Genomic DNA, 18,847 nt, shown 5'->3' on the forward strand with positions numbered 1-18,847 from the left:
ACTCAGTAAAACTCATCGTCGCATCCTGGCACACATCGGGAAGATTATCAATATCCTTCAACCACGTTAAGGACACCCGCGAACCCTCAAAGGATCCTGAGAGATCCTGCCGCCGAGAATAAAAAAATTTAAATCATAAAATAATAATAAGGATTCAAATAAATAATTAATCCAAATAATAATTCGAAATAATAAATAAAACCGAAAATAATCAAATAAATAAATAAACTCAAATATAAAAATAATTAAATAAATCCAGACAGAATAATAAACCAATAATAAAATAAACCCAGGAATAATTTTATTTGAATAAAATAAAATAAACGGATAAATAATAATCGCAGACATAAATACTTAAAATCGAATAAAAACTAATCGAAGGATAAATACTAAAGGAATAAATCATAATCGATCGCCGAAACGAATAAAATACCGAATAAAAGAAATCGAATAAATAAACTATCGATAAATAAAAAGAATAAAATACAAATAAATAAGGATAATAAATATTAAAGAATAAAACAATAAGATTGAAATAATAAAGTAAAATTCGCTGTGATCCTGCGAGATCTAAACCAAGGGTATACGCGCACACAGTACGGATCCTGCGAGATCCATTTCCGCAAACTCGCGTCGAGCAATATAAAATCCAGTCGTTGCCACGGTATCCCGCCGTTTTCACTCTCTCGAGACCCGTTGTTACTTCTGATCCTTTTGTTCTCCGCGTATCCTGTGAACCATGGGCGTCACTTGGATAAGTTATCGCAAGAAGATGGAGCTAGAAACCATCCTAGGCGAGTTCGAACTCGACCGAAGCGGCACGGTGGACGAGCAACGCGCGCGGCTTATAGCATTTGCGCGGCAGCCCAGCAATTCCAAGGAAATCCAGGATCGGCTCGACGAGCTGGAGCGCCGGTTCGGGAACGCACCCACCGGCGACGTCAAGTCGCCGATACCGCTGGATCCGTCTCTCATCTCTCCGGAGCCGACCACGTCGGCATCGCTGGTGCCACCCTCACTCCTTTTACCACGCAGTACGTCACCCTCTACAGGGCGACGCTCGAAGGCGGAAGAGCCTGCGCGATCTGCGCACTCCCCGAGTGAAGCCGGCTTGGGAGCAATCCTAATCGATCGGATGACCAAGTGGGGCCTTTCGTTCGATGGAACGACGGATCCTCTGGGATTCATAGAGCACATCGAGGAGCGTGCCGATACCTGCCGGATCGACCGGAGATATCTGGCCCAAGCCCTGGTGGTGCTGCTGGCCGGCCGAGCCGAAAGTTGGTTCCGCACGAGCGGACTCCAACAAGCCAGCTGGACCGAGGTCCGCCGGGAATTCCTCGACTTCTTCTTGCCACCGCGATACTATCAGCGGTTGGAGGATGACATAAGGATGCATTTCCAGAAGCCCAACGAACCATTTAAGGAGTACCTTATCGACATCCGTTTGCAGATGCGCCGGGCCGGATTCTCCTCTGACAAGGAGCTGGAGAGGATCTATGAGAATATGCTGCCGGAGTATCAACTCTACACCCGGAGGCAGGATTTCCGTACGCTGACCGAGCTAACGCACCTCGTGACCAACTACGAGGAGACACGCAGCCGAGGCGGAAGAGCGTTGGAGAACCGGATCCCGACTCAACGCCAGGCCACGGGAGCCAGCTACGCAGCCGACGGAGACAGGGTGCCCACTCGACGACCTCAACAGGCGCCTCCTTCAGGCAACGCCCTCAACGGTTCCCTTAGCCGGAACGCTTGCACCAGCCAGAGCGCAGTGACACCACGACCAGAAGCCGTCAACGTTCGCGACGCTTGCCGGAATTGTGGCCAATCCGGGCACTTCGAAGCCGAGTGCAGGAATCCACGGATCCTATTCTGTTGGGATTGCGGCCAACGAGGACGCAGGACGGTCGACTGTTGCCGACAGCCACCGTCGGGAAACGGGCAAGGGCCTCGTGTGACCGGGAATCACCCGAGGAACCCTCCGTATCCCCGAAGCCAATAGGAGACACTCTCCATCAGTACCAGGGACGCATCCGCGCTGCCATCCACATGGAGGGGCGACGGTTTATCGCTACCCTGGACACCGGAGCCACCCATAGCTTTATTAGCGAAGGGCTGGCTCAAAGGCTGGACAACGGAAGGAACACACGGGACATCCGTACCCAGGTAAAACTCGCAGACGGAACATGCCGCGAGCTGACCAGAGCTCTGGCGGCAAATATCTACCTTGGGAATGAACGGACGCCCACCATTCTCCTCGTGATGTCGGACGCACTGGACGACATACTCCTAGGAATGGATTTCCTCTGCGGGATCGGAGCAACCCTGCTCTGCGGCGGGCAGACCCTCCGCCTCCAACCGAACGACCAGCGAAGACCAACAACAGAGCCACGCTCTGACCAGCGGAGATCAACGACAGAGCCACGCTCTGACCAGCGAAGGGAGCCACACTCCAACCTCGACGAAGAGCCACCAATGGCCCACCATGCAGAGCCACGCTCTGAGCAGCGAAGCACGGCACCGGAGTCACACTCCACTCATGCCGAGAAGCCATCGACGACAGCCCAAGGAGAGCCACGCTCTACCCATCGAAGGCAGCCAAGGGAGCCATGCTCCAATCCCGAAGACCAGCCAAGCACCTCACCTCGAGCACAGTCTCGAGACGCGACATCACCAGCGACGGAGAACCAGCCGCCCAGTTGGAGACAGGCTTTGCCGGTGGCAGACGCCACAGCCGCGCAACGGAACCCTTTCCGTACCTCCACCAAACGTGTCCGCTTCCAGGATCACGTCGAGGAAACGCCGGAGCCAAGCCCGCTCCTATGCGGAACCGTCAATTCGGTGAGTCATCCCACAGAGGATCAGGTCTCTTTCCAGACTGAGGAGCCCGAGACGCAGGATTACCCCGAGCCTTGGGTGAAGGAGTTTCTGGACCAGGAACTGGCGAAATTTGATACTCTTTCAGGGGTATCACACATCGCCGAGCATCGCATCTTCATGCGCACGGATCGACCCCTTAAACAGCGGTACTTTCCTAGGAGGGCCGTCATTGATAAGCAGATCAATGAACTCCTCCGAGACGGACGCATTGAACCATCGAAAAGCCCACACAGCGCGCCCATCGTAATCGCGGCCAAGAAGAATGGCGAAGTCCGCATGTGCGTGGACTACCGCCAGCTTAATGCGAACTCCGTGCCGGACGCGTATCCACTTCCGAGGATCCACCAAATCTTGGAGCGTCTCCGGAACGCGAAGTTCATCTCGACGTTGGACCTCAAAAATGGGTATTGGCAAATCCCAGTGGCCCCGGACAGCCGGGAGTGCACGGCGTTTGCCGTTCCCGGAAGAGGGTTGTTCCATTGGAGAGTCATGCCTTTCGGACTCCACTCCGCGCCCGCCACGTTTCAACGCGCCTTAGACACGGTCATCGGTCCGGATATGGAACCTCATGCGTTTGCATATCTGGATGACATCATCGTCATCGGCTCCACACTGGAGGAGCATGTCGCCAATCTCGGAGAAGTCTTCAGACGCCTCCGCCACGCAAACTTGCGCCTCAACAGAGGGAAGTGTCATTTCTTCCAGCGCCGCATCGTGTACTTGGGGCACGTGATCAGCGAAGCCGGAATCCACACGGATCCGGACAAGGTCGCTGCGATCCGCGGACTCGCGCCGCCGACGAACTTGAAGGAGCTACGCAGATGCCTGGGAATCGCTTCCTGGTATCGCCGCTTCGTGCCGAACTTCGCCGATGTTGTGGCACCCATGACATCGCTGCTGAAGAAGGGCCACAAGTGGGAATGGACCCAAAGACAAGACCAGGCCTTCCAGGAGCTGAAGACGCTGCTGACCGAAGCCCCTATTCTGGCTTGCCCAGATTTTGCGGAGAAGTTTGTGCTACAAACTGACGCCAGTGATTACGGAATCGGAGCCGTACTCACGCAGACCATCGATGGAAACGAGAGGGTGATAGCGTACGCCAGCCGCCGGCTCAACACTGCTGAGAGAAACTACTCAGTGACTGAGAAGGAGTGTCTCGCCATCGTCTGGGCGATTCGGAAGATGCGGTGTTACATCGAGGGATACCGCTTTGAAGTCCTCACAGATCACCACTCCTTGAAGTGGTTGAACTCCATCGACAATCCAACAGGCAGGATTGCTCGTTGGGCACTGGAATTACAGCAGTATCAATACGACGTCCATTACCGGAAGGGGGCCCAGAACTTAGTGGCCGATGCCCTTTCTCGCCAACCGCTGCCCATAGCGCAGCAAGCGGAGGTACAAGGAGTCAACTGTAAGTGGATCACGAGGATGCTCCAGAGGGTTCGAACCGAACCAGCGAAGTTTCCGGATTATCGAGAGGAGAATGGCCAGCTATATCGCCGCCTTGGACTCCGGCCGGAGGAGGAGGAGTACACGCCCTGGAAGCTGTGCGTAGGGTCAGACTATCGCCAGCGAGTACTTGAAGAGTGCCACGATCACCCCACTGCCGGTCATCTAGGAGTCCGGAAAACCAGCACTCGCGTGGCCCAGCGCTATTACTGGCCTGGATTGTTTCGCGAGGTGGCTCGGTACGTTCGCCGTTGCCCCACTTGCCAGCGATATAAGGTGAGCCAGGAAAAGCCCGCAGGTCAAATGTTTACTCGACAGGTCGAGGAGCCGTTCCACATTCTATGTGCAGATTTCGTCGGCCCACTGCCACGGTCGAAACAGGGCAACACGATGCTGCTAGTATTCCTGGACGCCTTCAGCAAGTGGGTGGAGCTAGTACCACTTCGCAAAGCTACCGCCACACATCTGGAACGAGCCTTCAGAGAGCGGATATTGAGCCGATTCGGTGTTCCCCGGACATTTGTCTGCGACAATGGTACGCAGTTCACCGGCCGCTCATTCCAGAAGTTCTGTCAGTCGCTAGGGATGGAGCTGCAGCACACGGCGCCCTACACCCCGAGACAGAATCCAACGGAACGGGCAAATCGGACGATCAAGACGATGATCGCCCAATACTTAGATGGAGGCCAACAAAACGAGTGGGATCAACTCCTCCCGGAGATATCTTTGGCCATAAATAGTAGTGTCTCGGACACTACTGGATTCAGCCCCGCATTCTTGGTACAAGGCCGAGAACCGCGACTCCCGAAGACGCTGTACGACGAAGTTACCCCCGGACGAGGCACCCCAGAGATCTCCCCGACCGAGCGAGGCGAACAACTCCGGAACATCTTCAACGTCGTCCGAAACAACGCTGACCGCGCCGCCGCCGAGCAGAGCCGTCATTACAACCTGCGCCGGAGGACATGGAGACCACCAGTTGGATCCATGGTACTGGTACGCCGACACGCCTTATCCAACGCAGCCGAGGGCTTTGCCGCAAAGCTAGCTGCGAAATACGAAGGACCCTTCAGGGTAGCGAAGTTCCCGTCGCCGAACATCGTGCAACTGCACATGCCAGGGAGCCGACGCCGGCGGACCGCCAGCCTGAACCAGCTGAAGCCGTACCACCACGAGGACGAGGAAGACACCGAAGCCGGAACCCACCGGGAAGACACCGACGCCGGAGATACCACAATCAAGGATGCCGACGACACCATGCTGGACGCACGACCAGCTGCCAAGACCGCACGGCGCAGGGGACCCATCCCGCGCCGCCAACACTAGCGACGAGCACCCATGTAGGGAGGGCAACCATGTTTCACAGGGGCCACTTGTTGACAGGCGCGCCTGTCCAACGTCCCGAACCCCTAGTGGGGTGAACATGCGTCCCTTCCCCAAAAAGCCGTAGCCATAGCCAGTCAACCCTAGCCCACTCCATTAGGTAGGGCCCAGGGAAACACACTAATACACCTCTCCTCTGTCCTTACAGCAACAGTCTCCAGCACGCCTACCGAGAGGCGTAACGAAACACGCACCCGCAGGCAACGCCCACCTGACCACCGGCATCTTTACAGAGCCACGACCGCGTCTTCACCAGACCGCCGTCCCCACACAAAAAAAAAACGTCAACCAGCCAGAGAATGGACGGACAGGGCCATCCATCGCAAGACTACTCCTGGATGTGCGTTGCAGTTGATGAGATCCTGCAAGCACTCCAAGGCGCCGGGCCAAGCCCGCCGCGTGCCCACAACAGCTCCGTCGCCAATAACGCCGGCCTCTTCCCACGGGCCCCAACCGCCGACGTCACCAGCGCCGCCGACAACGGGGAGGCGACGACCGCCGACAACCACGCCGGGCCCCGTCGGCCCCCTACAGAGGAGATGCCGCTCCTGTTCGCCGGCCTCGTTGGGCCACGCCGGGTCCCTCCGGAAGTTGTCCTCAGCGACGATGACGAAGAGGAGACCCACCAGCACGGCGTCGCTGGGCCCCAACCAGCATCCTTAAGGGGCATGCCGCCCCAGGCACCCCTGCGTACCGGCCACATCGGGCCGCTGGCGCCCCCTCCGGAAGTTGCCCCACTCGACGGCAATGACGAGGAGGAGGTGCCACGAGATCACCGTTTTGGACCCCTGCGGGTCAACCTCACGCCGCCCCGGCCACGCGATACCTCACCCGGAGATCAGGCACCCTCCGCCGACGCCGAGGAGGCATGGAACCAGGCCATCGCCCTGTCCGACGATTGGGTCGATTTCGACGGCCTGGTGGAGGACACTCTTGGCGACCTTTTCGACAGCCCGCCGCACACGGAACCGCCGGCAACAGGCGCGCTCGGGCCTCTGGGTGCAGTCTATGACCTGGTCTCCGACGACGAGGGCCGCCCGCGCGGTCACTACAACCCCACCGGCGACGACGGCGACGACAGCGACGCGACCGTATTGTACGACCCCACCGCAGAGGACAGCCGGGACATACGGAGGAGGCGCCCCACACCGCCACACCCGAGCGACAACCGGGCCCCGCCGTACATGGGCGAGGTGGAAGCCGCCCTGATGGAGTGTTTCGGGGAAATGCCCGGGGACGACTTCAACTGGGGAAGCGGCACTAACACGGCGTCCACCATCTCGGCCGACGAGGACGAGGAGGGCCGCCCGTCAGACGCCTCGCGACCACCTTCCACCGGGCCCGCCGAGGACGCCTCATCGTCGACAGTCTCGGCCGACGAGGGCGAGGCCAGTCAGGACAGCGACTGGTCCTACGCCCCACGATCGCCGCCCCCACGCTGGACTCCACCCAGCACTACGCCGCTGCAAAGCTGGGCACCAGCCGCTCCCAGTCGCAGCCGACCCCCTCCGCCCTCCTACGAGGAGATTTTCGGCCGGGGATCGTACCCCGATCCGCACGCTGCCGCCCGATGCGCAGCGGTGGCCGCCGGTCGCGATCCCCGACCCCGCCTGCCCACCGGCGCGGAGCTGGCCGCAGAAGAGGCGCGCCGCAGGGCGGAAGACCTCAGTGAGGAGCTCGGCAACCCACCGGTTGCCCAACCGCCGGCAAGTGGCCCACCACCCTCACCGACCCCACGCCGCCGAGCACGGCGCAGGAGCGCCCCATGGGCAGACAGCCCATCTAGCTCGTCCGACGAGTCATCGTTGAACGCCGACGAGGGAGCCCGCAACCCTCCCCGCTGGGTACCGGCCCCAGTGGAATGGACCACTCCGAACGGCACATTACCGGCAGCTCTACTCCGCCGAATCCACGGGCGCCTGGCGACACCGCGAAGGCGAACAATACGGATCCTGGAGGAGGAGGGGAACCAACGCTTCAGGGTCCAAATTAACCGCAGCGGGAGGGTGATCATCACTCTTCACCCCTCCCGAAGATAGGGTGGAATGTGACGATGTCACAATCCCCTATATGTAAATATTGTATATATTAGTTAAGGTCATAGCTAAGTTAGCAAGTAAGTTAGGATTAGCCACACACCCACACACACAACTGTACATTTAACGGGCATGAAGCCCACAGTTAATTTGCCCAGGAAGGGCCAAATTAGATTTAGGCCGCAACGCACAGGCGTATACATTTTGTCAACACGGACTGTAGCGACCGCGCTGAAGCCATTTCCCCTCTCCGCTGCCGACGCGAACAGCGGCAGAGGCAGCGACATTTCCCCTCCAACGATCGTGCGTGTTTATGTTTTGGTCATGCTTATTTACATGCCGATCAAAACATAAACAATAACAATAACAAAGCCGACGGCCGAAAGCTGCGCTGCCCGGACCTTTTTGGCAGAGACGAGGCGACAAGGGCTTTGCAAACTGCGACCGCGATCACTTCTCTGGCGACAGCAAGCGTGAATAGTTGACCTCAGTCTCCGCGACTCGCGATTATCAAAACCGACAGCTAAGTAGAGCTAAGTCCAAAAAGGACCCGCGTGTGCCGATTTGCATCCTGGTTGCTAACATCAGGTGAGCCGGCCGAGGGCCATGTAAGGGCAGGTCATTGGAGTGTGGCGTAGGGCCAGGTTAGGGCCGACAGGCGCACATTAGAAAATGTAGCCATCAGAATTAAGCAATAAAATAAAGTAACCAAAATGAAGTCAGAAATTCCATCATCTTTCTCTCTCGCACCCGCATAAAACTCCGCGTAGCCACAAACAACCCTTATTTTGACGCGTGCCAAAACGTTCCCCTCTCGCTCACTCACTCGCCGAGCTGGTGGCTGGGTTTGACCGCACCAACTCCGCGTGGCCGCTGGGCAAGCTCCGGGCCGGAGAAGCGGGACGGGAGCGGGATTTGTCGCCGCTGGGTTCTCCCGGGCACAGATCTGGCGTGGGCATCGGGGCTGCTGGGTTTTCCCGAGCTACGAGTTCATCGCCGCCGGCACGTGTTCACAGATTTCCCCCTCTTCCCTCTCCTTTTCCCTTCCGATCTGCATCTTGCCCGCCATCGCCGCTGGGTTATCCCGGGCGGCGGAGATTTTGCCGATCGGAAGAGTCGCCGCTGCTGGGCAACCGGGCAGGCGCCGGAAACGGAGGAGCACCTGGCCATCGCCAGGGTAATCGCGCGTTTTAGGTTTCCCTTCCCCCTCTCCCTTTCCCTTTCGATCTGCATTTTGCCCGCCATCGCCGCTGGGTCATCCCGGGCGGCGGAGATTTTGCCGATCGAAAGAGTCGCCGTTGCTGGGCAACCGAGCGAGCGCTGGAAACGGAGGAGCACCTGGCCATCGCCAGGGTGACCGTCCAAGATTCCCATTTTCCCGAAGCCAGAGTTCCCCTTTTAAAACGAGCCCTTTTGCTGCCATTTTGCCACTGGAAAATTCATTAAAAATTCGGCGTCCATGTCCTGGCCGTCTCTAAAATATAAATATTTCTGGAGAGGAATCCTGGGCCGCTGAGGTTTACCCCGGCCTAAGACACATCCTTACAAGTATGCAAATGTATTAGCCGTGTAAAAACGAATATAAATACAAATTCTGAAGTGGATATATGCATTATTATCTGAGTTGTGAACTTCTTGTCTACAGATTTACAATTGAGTAATTTAAATGTATTAGCCGTGTAAAAACTTATATAAATACAAATTCTGAAGTCGATGCAGGCATTATTAGCTGAGTTGTGAACTTTTTGTTTACAAATTTACAATTGAGTATGCAAATGTATTAGCCATGTAAAAAATAATATAAGTACAATTTATGCCGTGCATTATTAGCTGAGTTGTGAACTTTTTGTTTACAAATTTCATTATTAGCTGAGATGTGAACTTTTTGTTTACAAATTTACAATTGAGTATGCAAATGTATTAGCCGTGTAAAAACTAATATAAATACTAATTCTGAAGTGGATACAGGCATTATTAGCTGTGTTATGAACTTTTTGTTTACAAATTTACAATTGAGTATGCAAATGTATTAGCCTTGTAAAAACTAATATAAATACAAATTCTGAAGTGGATACATGCATTATTAGCTGAGTTGTATACTTTTTGTTTACAAATTTACAATTGAGTATGCAAATGTATTAGCCATGTAAAAACTAATATAATTACAAATTCTGAAGTGGATATATGCACTATTATCTGGGATATATGCACTATTATCTGAGTTGTGAACTTTTTGTTTACAAATTTACAATGTAGTATGCAAATATATTAGCCTTGTAAAAACGAATATAAATACAAATTCTGAAGTGGATACATGCATTATTAGCTAAGCTGTGAACTTTTTGTCTACAGATTTACAATTGAGTAATTCAAATGTATTAGCCATGTAAAAACTAATATAAATACAAATTCTGAAGTGGATATATGCATTATTATCTGAGTTGTGAAATTTTGTTTACAAATTTCATTATTAGCTGAGATGTGAACTTTTTGTTTACAAATTTACAATTGAGTATGCAAATGTATAAGCCGTGTAAAAACTAATATAAGTACAAATTCTGAAGTGGATACAGGAATTATTAGCTGCGCTATGAACTTTTTGTTTACAAATTTACAATTGAGTATGCAAATGTATTAGCCGTGTAAAAACGAATATAAATACAAATTCTGAAGTGGATACATGTATTATTAGCTGAGCTGTGAACTTTTTGTCTACAGATTTTCAATTGAGTATGCAAATGTATTAGCCGTGTTAAAACTTATATAAATACAAATTCTGAAGTCGATACAGGCATTATTAGCTGAGTTGTGAACTTTTTGTTTACAAATTTACAATTGAGTATGCAAATGTATTAGCCGTGTAAAAACTTATATAAATACAAATTCTGAAGTCGATACAGGCATTATTAGCTGAGCTGTGAACTTTTTGTTTACAAATTTACAATTGAGTATGCAAATGTATTAGCCGTGTAAAAACGAATATAAATACAAATTCTGAAGTGGATATATGCATTATTATCTGAGTTGTGAACTTCTTGTCTACAGATTTACAATTGAGTAATTTAAATGTATTAGCCGTGTAAAAACTTATATAAATACAAATTCTGAAGTCGATACAGGCATTATTAGCTGAGTTGTGAACTTTTTGTTTACAAATTTACAATTGAGTATGCAAATGTATTAGCCATGTAAAAAATAATATAAGTACAATTTATGCCGTGCAATATTAGCTGAGTTGTGAACTTTTTGTTTACAAATTTCATTATTAGCTGAGATGTGAACTTTTTGTTTACAAATTTACAATTGAGTATGCAAATGTATTAGCCGTGTAAAAACTAATATAAATACTAATTCTGAAGTGGATACATGCATTATTAGCTGAGTTGCATACTTTTTGTTTACAAATTTACAATTGAGTATGCAAATGTATTAGCCATGTAAAAACTAATATAATTACAAATTCTGAAGTGGATATATGCACTATTATCTGGGATATATGCACTATTATCTGAGTTGTGAACTTTTTGTTTACAAATTTACAATGGAGTATGCAAATGTATTAGCCTTGTAAAAACGAATATAAATACAAATTCTGAAGTGGATACATGCATTATTAGCTAAGCTGTGAACTTTTTGTCTACAGATTTACAATTGAGTAATTCAAATGTATTAGCCATGTAAAAACTAATATAAATACAAATTCTGAAGTGGATATATGCATTATTATCTGAGTTGTGAAATTTTGTTTACAAATTTCATTATTAGCTGAGATGTGAACTTTTTGTTTACAAATTTACAATTGAGTATGCAAATGTATAAGCCGTGTAAAAACTAATATAAGTACAAATTCTGAAGTGGATACAGGAATTATTAGCTGCGCTATGAACTTTTTGTTTACAAATTTACAATTGAGTATGCAAATGTATTAGCCGTGTTAAAACTTATATAAATACAAATTCTGAAGTCGATACAGGCATTATTATCTGAGTTGTGAACTTTTTGTTTACAAATTTACAATTGAGTATGCAAATGTATTAGCCGTGTTAAAACTTATATAAATACAAATTCTGAAGTCGATACAGGCATTATTAGCTGAGTTGTGAACTTTTTGTTTACAAATTTACAATTGAGTATGCAAATGTATTAGCCGTGTAAAAACTTATATAAATACAAATTCTGAAGTCGATACAGGCATTATTAGCTGAGCTGTGAACTTTTTGTTTACAAATTTACAATTGAGTATGCAAATGTATTAGCCGTGTAAAAACGAATATAAATACAAATTCTGAAGTGGATATATGCATTATTATCTGAGTTGTGAACTTCTTGTCTACAGATTTACAATTGAGTAATTTAAATGTATTAGCCGTGTAAAAACTTATATAAATACAAATTCTGAAGTCGATACAGGCATTATTAGCTGAGTTGTGAACTTTTTGTTTACAAATTTACAATTGAGTATGCAAATGTATTAGCCATGTAAAAAATAATATAAGTACAATTTATGCCGTGCATTATTAGCTGAGTTGTGAACTTTTTGTTTACAAATTTCATTATTAGCTGAGATGTGAACTTTTTGTTTACAAATTTACAATTGAGTATGCAAATGTATTAGCCGTGTAAAAACTAATATAAATACTAATTCTGAAGTGGATACAGGCATTATTAGCTGTGTTATGAACTTTTTGTTTACAAATTTACAATTGAGTATGCAAATGTATTAGCCTTGTAAAAACTAATATAAATACAAATTCTGAAGTGGATACATGCATTATTAGCTGAGTTGTATACTTTTTGTTTACAAATTTACAATTGAGTATGCAAATGTATTAGCCATGTAAAAACTAATATAATTACAAATTCTGAAGTGGATATATGCACTATTATCTGGGATATATGCACTATTATCTGAGTTGTGAACTTTTTGTTTACAAATTTACAATGGAGTATGCAAATGTATTAGCCTTGTAAAAACGAATATAAATACAAATTCTGAAGTGGATACATGCATTATTAGCTAAGCTGTGAACTTTTTGTCTACAGATTTACAATTGAGTAATTCAAATGTATTAGCCATGTAAAAACTAATATAAATACAAATTCTGAAGTGGATATATGCATTATTATCTGAGTTGTGAAATTTTGTTTACAAATTTCATTATTAGCTGAGATGTGAACTTTTTGTTTACAAATTTACAATTGAGTATGCAAATGTATTAGCCGTGTAAAAACGAATATAAATACAAATTCTGAAGTGGATACATGTATTATTAGCTGAGCTGTGAACTTTTTGTCTACAGATTTACAATTGAGTATGCAAATGTATTAGCCATGTAAAAAATAATATAAGTACAATTTATGCCGTGGATACATGCATTATTAGCTGAGTTGTGAACTTTTTGTTTACAAATTTCAATATTAGCTGAGATGTGAACTTTTTGTTTACAATTTTTACAATTGAGTATGCAAATGTATTAACCGTGTAAAAACTAATATAAATACAAATTCTGAAGTGGATTCAGGCATTATTAGCTGAGTTGTGAAATTTTTGTTTTTAAATTTACAATTGAGTATGCAAATGTATTAGCCGTGTAAAAACGAATATAAATTCAAATTCTGAAGTGTATATATGCATTATTATCTGAGTTGTGAACTTTTTGTTTACAAATTTACAATTGAGTATGCAAATGTATTAACCATGGAAAAACTAATATAATTACAAATTCTGAAGTGGATATATGCACTATTATCTGGGATATATGCACTATTATCTGAGTTGTGAACTTTTTGTTTACAAATTTACAATGGAGTATGCAAATGTATTAGCCTTGTAAAAACGAATATAAATACAAATTCTGAAGTGGATACAAGCATTATTAGCTGAGCTGTGAACTTCTTGTCTACAGATTTACAATTGAGTAATTCAAATGTATTAGCCATGTAAAAACTAATATAAATACAAATTCTGAAGTGGATATATGCATTATTATCTGCGTTGTGAAATTTTGTTTACAAATTTCATTATTAGCTGAGATGTGAACTTTTTGTTTACAAATTTACAATTGAGTATGCAAATGTATAAGCCGTGTAAAAACTAATATAAGTACAAATTCTGAAGTGGATACAGGCATTATTAGCTGCGCTGTGAACTTTTTGTTTACAAATTTACAATTGAGTATGGAAATGTATTAGCCGTGTAAAAACTAATATAAGTACAAATTCTGAAGTGGATACAGGAATTATTAGCTGCGCTATGAACTTTTTGTTTACAAATTTACAATTGAGTATGCAAATGTATTAGCCGTGTAAAAACGAATATAAATACAAATTCTGAAGTGGATACATGTATTATTAGCTGAGCTGTGAACTTTTTGTCTACAGATTTACAATTGAGTATGCAAATGTATTAGCCATGTAAAAAATAATATAAGTACAATTTATGCCGTGGATACATGCATTATTAGCTGAGTTGTGAACTTTTTGTTTACAAATTTCAATATTAGCTGAGATGTGAACTTTTTGTTTACAATTTTTACAATTGAGTATGCAAATGTATTAACCGTGTAAAAACTAATATAAATACAAATTCTGAAGTGGATTCAGGCATTATTAGCTGAGTTGTGAAATTTTTGTTTTTAAATTTACAATTGAGTATGCAAATGTATTAGCCGTGTAAAAACGAATAAAAATTCAAATTCTGAAGTGTATATATGCATTATTATCTGAGTTGTGAACTTTTTGTTTACAAATTTACAATTGAGTATGCAAATGTATTAGCCATGTAAAAACTAATATAATTACAAATTCTGAAGTGGATATATGCACTATTATCTGGGATATATGCACTATTATCTGAGTTGTGAACTTTTTGTTTACAAATTTACAATTGAGTATGCAAATGTATTAGCCTTGTAAAAACTAATATAAATACAAATTCTGAAGTGGATACAAGCATTATTAGCTGAGCTGTGAACTTCTTGTCTACAGATTTACAATTGAGTAATTCAAATGTATTAGCCATGTAAAAACTAATATAAATACAAATTCTGAAGTGGATATATGCATTATTATCTGCGTTGTGAAATTTTGTTTACAAATTTCATTATTAGCTGCGCTGTGAACTTTTTGTTTACAAATTTACAATTGAGTATGGAAATGTATAAGCCGTGTAAAAACTAATATAATAGTAATTCTGTAGTGGATACAGGCATTACTAGCTGAGTTGTGAAATTTTTGTTTACAAATTTACAATTGAGTATGCAAATGTATTAGCCGTGTAAAAGCTTATAAATACAAATTCTGAAGTCGATACAGGCATTATTAGCTGAGCTGTGAACTTTTTGTTTACAAATTTACAATTGAGTATGCAAATGTATTAGCCGTGTAAAAACGAATATAAATACAAATTCTGAAGTGGATATATGCATTATTATCCGAGTTGTGAACTTCTTGTCTACAGATTTACAATTGAGTAATTCAAATGTATTAGCCGTGTAAAAACTTATATAAATACAAATTCTGAAGTCGATACAGGCATTATTAGCTGAGTTGTGAACTTTTTGTTTACAAATTTACAATTGAGTATGCAAATGTATTAGCCATGTAAAAAATAATATAAGTACAATTTATGCCGTGGATACATGCATTATTAGCTGAGTTGTGAACTTTTTGTTTATAAATTTCATTATTAGCTGAGATGTGAACTTTTTGTTTACAAATTTACAATTGAGTATGCAAATGTATTAGCCGTGTAAAAACTAATATAAATACTAATTCTGAAGTGGATACAGGCATTATGAGCTGTGTTATGAACTTTTTGTTTACAAATTTACAATTGAGTATGCAAATGTATGAGCCTTATAAAAACTAATATAAATACAAATTCTGAAGTGGATACATGCATTATTAGCTGAGTTGTATACTTTTTGTTTACAAATTTACAATTGAGTATGCAAATGTATTAGCCATGTAAAAACTAATATAATTACAAATTCTGAAGTGGATATATGCACTATTATCTGGGATATATGCACTATTATCTGAGTTGTGAACTTTTTGTTTACAAATTTACAATGGAGTATGCAAATATATTAGCCATGTAAAAACTAATATAAATACAAATTCTGAAGTGGATATATGCATTATTATCTGAGTTGTGAAATTTTGTTTACAAATTTCATTATTAGCTGAGATGTGAACTTTTTGTTTACAAATTTACAATTGAGTATGCAAATGTATAAGCCGTGTAAAAACTAATATAAGTACAAATTCTGAAGTGGATACAGGAATTATTAGCTGCGCTATGAACTTTTTGTTTACAAATTTACAATTGAGTATGCAAATGTATTAGCCGTGTAAAAACGAATATAAATACAAATTCTGAAGTGGATACATGTATTATTAGCTGAGCTGTGAACTTTTTGTCTACAGATTTACAATTGAGTATGCAAATGTATTAGCCATGTAAAAAATAATATAAGTACAATTTATGCCGTGGATACATGCATTATTAGCTGAGTTGTGAACTTTTTGTTTACAAATTTCAATATTAGCTGAGATGTGAACTTTTTGTTTACAATTTTTACAATTGAGTATGCAAATGTATTAACCGTGTAAAAACTAATATAAATACAAATTCTGAAGTGGATACATGAATTAATAGCTGAGTTGTGAACTTTTTGTTTACAAATTTACAATTGAGTATGCGAATGTATTAGCCGTGTAAAAACGAATATAAATACAAATTCTGAAGTGGATATATGCACTATTATCTGGGATATATGAACTATTATCTGAGTTGTGAACTTTTTGTTTACAAATTTACAATGGAGTATGCAAATGTATTAGCCTTGTAAAAACGAATATAAATACAAATTCTGAAGTGGATACAAGCATTATTAGCTGAGCTGTGAACTTCTTGTCTACAGATTTACAATTGAGTAATTCAAATGTATTAGCCATGTAAAAACTAATATAAATACAAATTCTGAAGTGGATATATGCATTATTATCTGAGTTGTGAACTTTTTGTTTACAAATTTCAATATTAGCTGAGATGTGAACTTTTTGTTTACAATTTTTACAATTGAGTATGCAAATGTATTAGCCGTGTAAAAACTTATATAAATTCAAATTCTGAAGTGTATATATGCATTATTATCTGAGTTGTGAACTTTTTGTTTACAAATTTACAATTGAGTATGCAAATGTATTAGCCATGTAAAAAATAATATAAGTACAATTTATGCCGTGGATACATGCATTATTAGCTGAGTTGTGAACTTTTTGTTTACAAATTTCAATATTAGCTGAGATGTGAACTTTTTGTTTACAATTTTTACAATTGAGTATGCAAATGTATTAGCCGTGTAAAAACTTATATAAATTCAAATTCTGAAGTGTATATATGCATTATTATCTGAGTTGTGAACTTTTTGTTTACAAATTTACAATTGAGTATGCAAATGTATTAGCCATGTAAAAACTAATATAATTACAAATTCTGAAGTGGATATATGCACTATTATCTGGGATATATGAACTATTATCTGAGTTGTGAACTTTTTGTTTACAAATTTACAATGGAGTATGCAAATGTATTAGCCTTGTAAAAACGAATATAAATACAAATTCTGAAGTGGATACAAGCATTATTAGCTGAGCTGTGAACTTCTTGTCTACAGATTTACAATTGAGTAATTCAAATGTATTAGCCATGTAAAAACTAATATAAATACAAATTCTGAAGTGGATATATGCATTATTATCTGCGTTGTGAAATTTTGTTTACAAATTTCATTATTAGCTGAGATGTGAACTTTTTGTTTACAAATTTACAATTGAGTATGCAAATGTATAAGCCGTGTAAAAACTAATATAAGTACAAATTCTGAAGTGGATACAGGCATTATTAGCTGCGCTGTGAACTTTTTGTTTACAAATTTACAATTGAGTATGAAAATGTATTAGCCGTGTAAAAACTAATATAATACTAATTCTGAAGTGGATACAGGCATTACTAGCTGAGTTGTGAAATTTTTGTTTACAAATTTACAATTGAGTATGCAAATGTACTAACCTTGTAAAAACTAATATAAATACAAATTCTGAAGTGGATATATGCATTATAAGCTGAGCTGTGAATTTTTTGTCTACAAATTTACAATTGAGTATGCAAATGTATTAGCCGTGTAAAAACTAATATAAATACTAAATCTGAAGTGGATACAGGCATTATTAGCTGAGTTGTGAACTTTTTGTTTACAAATTTACAATTGATATGCAAATGTATTAGCCTTGTAAAAACTAATATAAATACAAATTCTAAAGTGGATACATGCATTATTAGCTGAGCTGTGAACTTTTTGTTTACAAATTTACAATTGAGTATGCAAATGTATTAGCCGTATAAAAACGAATATAAATACAAATTCTGAAGTGGATATATGCATTATTATCTGAGTTGTGAACTTCTTGTCTACAGATTTACAATTGAGTAATTTAAATGTATTAGCCGTGTAAAAACTTATATAAATACGAATTCTGAAGTCGATACAGGCATTATTAGCTGAGTTGTGAACTTTTTGTTTACAAATTTACAATTGAGTATGCAAATGTATTAGCCATGTAAAAAATAATATAAGTACAATTTATGCCGTGGATACATGCATTATTAGCTGAGTTGTGAACTTTTTGTTTATAAATTTCATTATTAGCTGAGATGTGAACTTTTTGTTTACAAATTTACAATTGAGTATGCAAATGTATTAGCCGTGTAAAAACTAATATAAATACTAATTCTGAAGTGGATACAGGCATTATTAGCTGTGTTATGAACTTTTTGTTTACAAATTTACAATTGAGTATGCAATTAGCCTTGTAAAAACTAATATAAATACAAATTCTGAAGTGGATACATGCATTATTAGCTGAGTTGTATACTTTTTGTTTACAAATTTACAATTGAGTATGCAAATGTATTAGCCATGTAAAAACTAATATAATTACAAATTCTGAAGTGGATATATGCACTATTATCTGGGATATATGCACTATTATCTGAGTTGTGAACTTTTTGTTTACAAATTTACAAT

General features: G+C 42.4%; 1 protein-coding gene and 1 pseudogene across 1 annotated transcript; both read left to right on the forward strand.

Moving 5' to 3' along the window:
- The first annotated feature begins 739 nt into the window (after positions 1 to 739).
- On the forward strand, positions 740 to 5,661 carry LOC138929588 (uncharacterized; annotated as a pseudogene).
- A 356-nt stretch (positions 5,662 to 6,017) lies between these two features.
- On the forward strand, positions 6,018 to 7,757 carry LOC138929589 (uncharacterized). The gene has a single exon (XM_070288988.1). It carries the CDS (start codon positions 6,018 to 6,020, stop codon positions 7,755 to 7,757), a length of 1,740 nt encoding a protein of 579 aa, XP_070145089.1.
- Positions 7,758 to 18,847: the final 11,090 nt, after the last annotated feature.

Source organism: Drosophila kikkawai, unplaced genomic scaffold, assembly GCF_030179895.1.
Source record: "Drosophila kikkawai strain 14028-0561.14 unplaced genomic scaffold, DkikHiC1v2 scaffold_63, whole genome shotgun sequence".
Taxonomy (NCBI): domain Eukaryota; kingdom Metazoa; phylum Arthropoda; class Insecta; order Diptera; family Drosophilidae; genus Drosophila; species Drosophila kikkawai.

Bases quoted from the DNA above. Each gene is read 5' to 3' on its own strand.
- LOC138929589 (XM_070288988.1), top strand. From the start codon at position 6,018: ATGGACGGACAGGGCCATCCATCGCAAGACTACTCCTGGATGTGCGTT.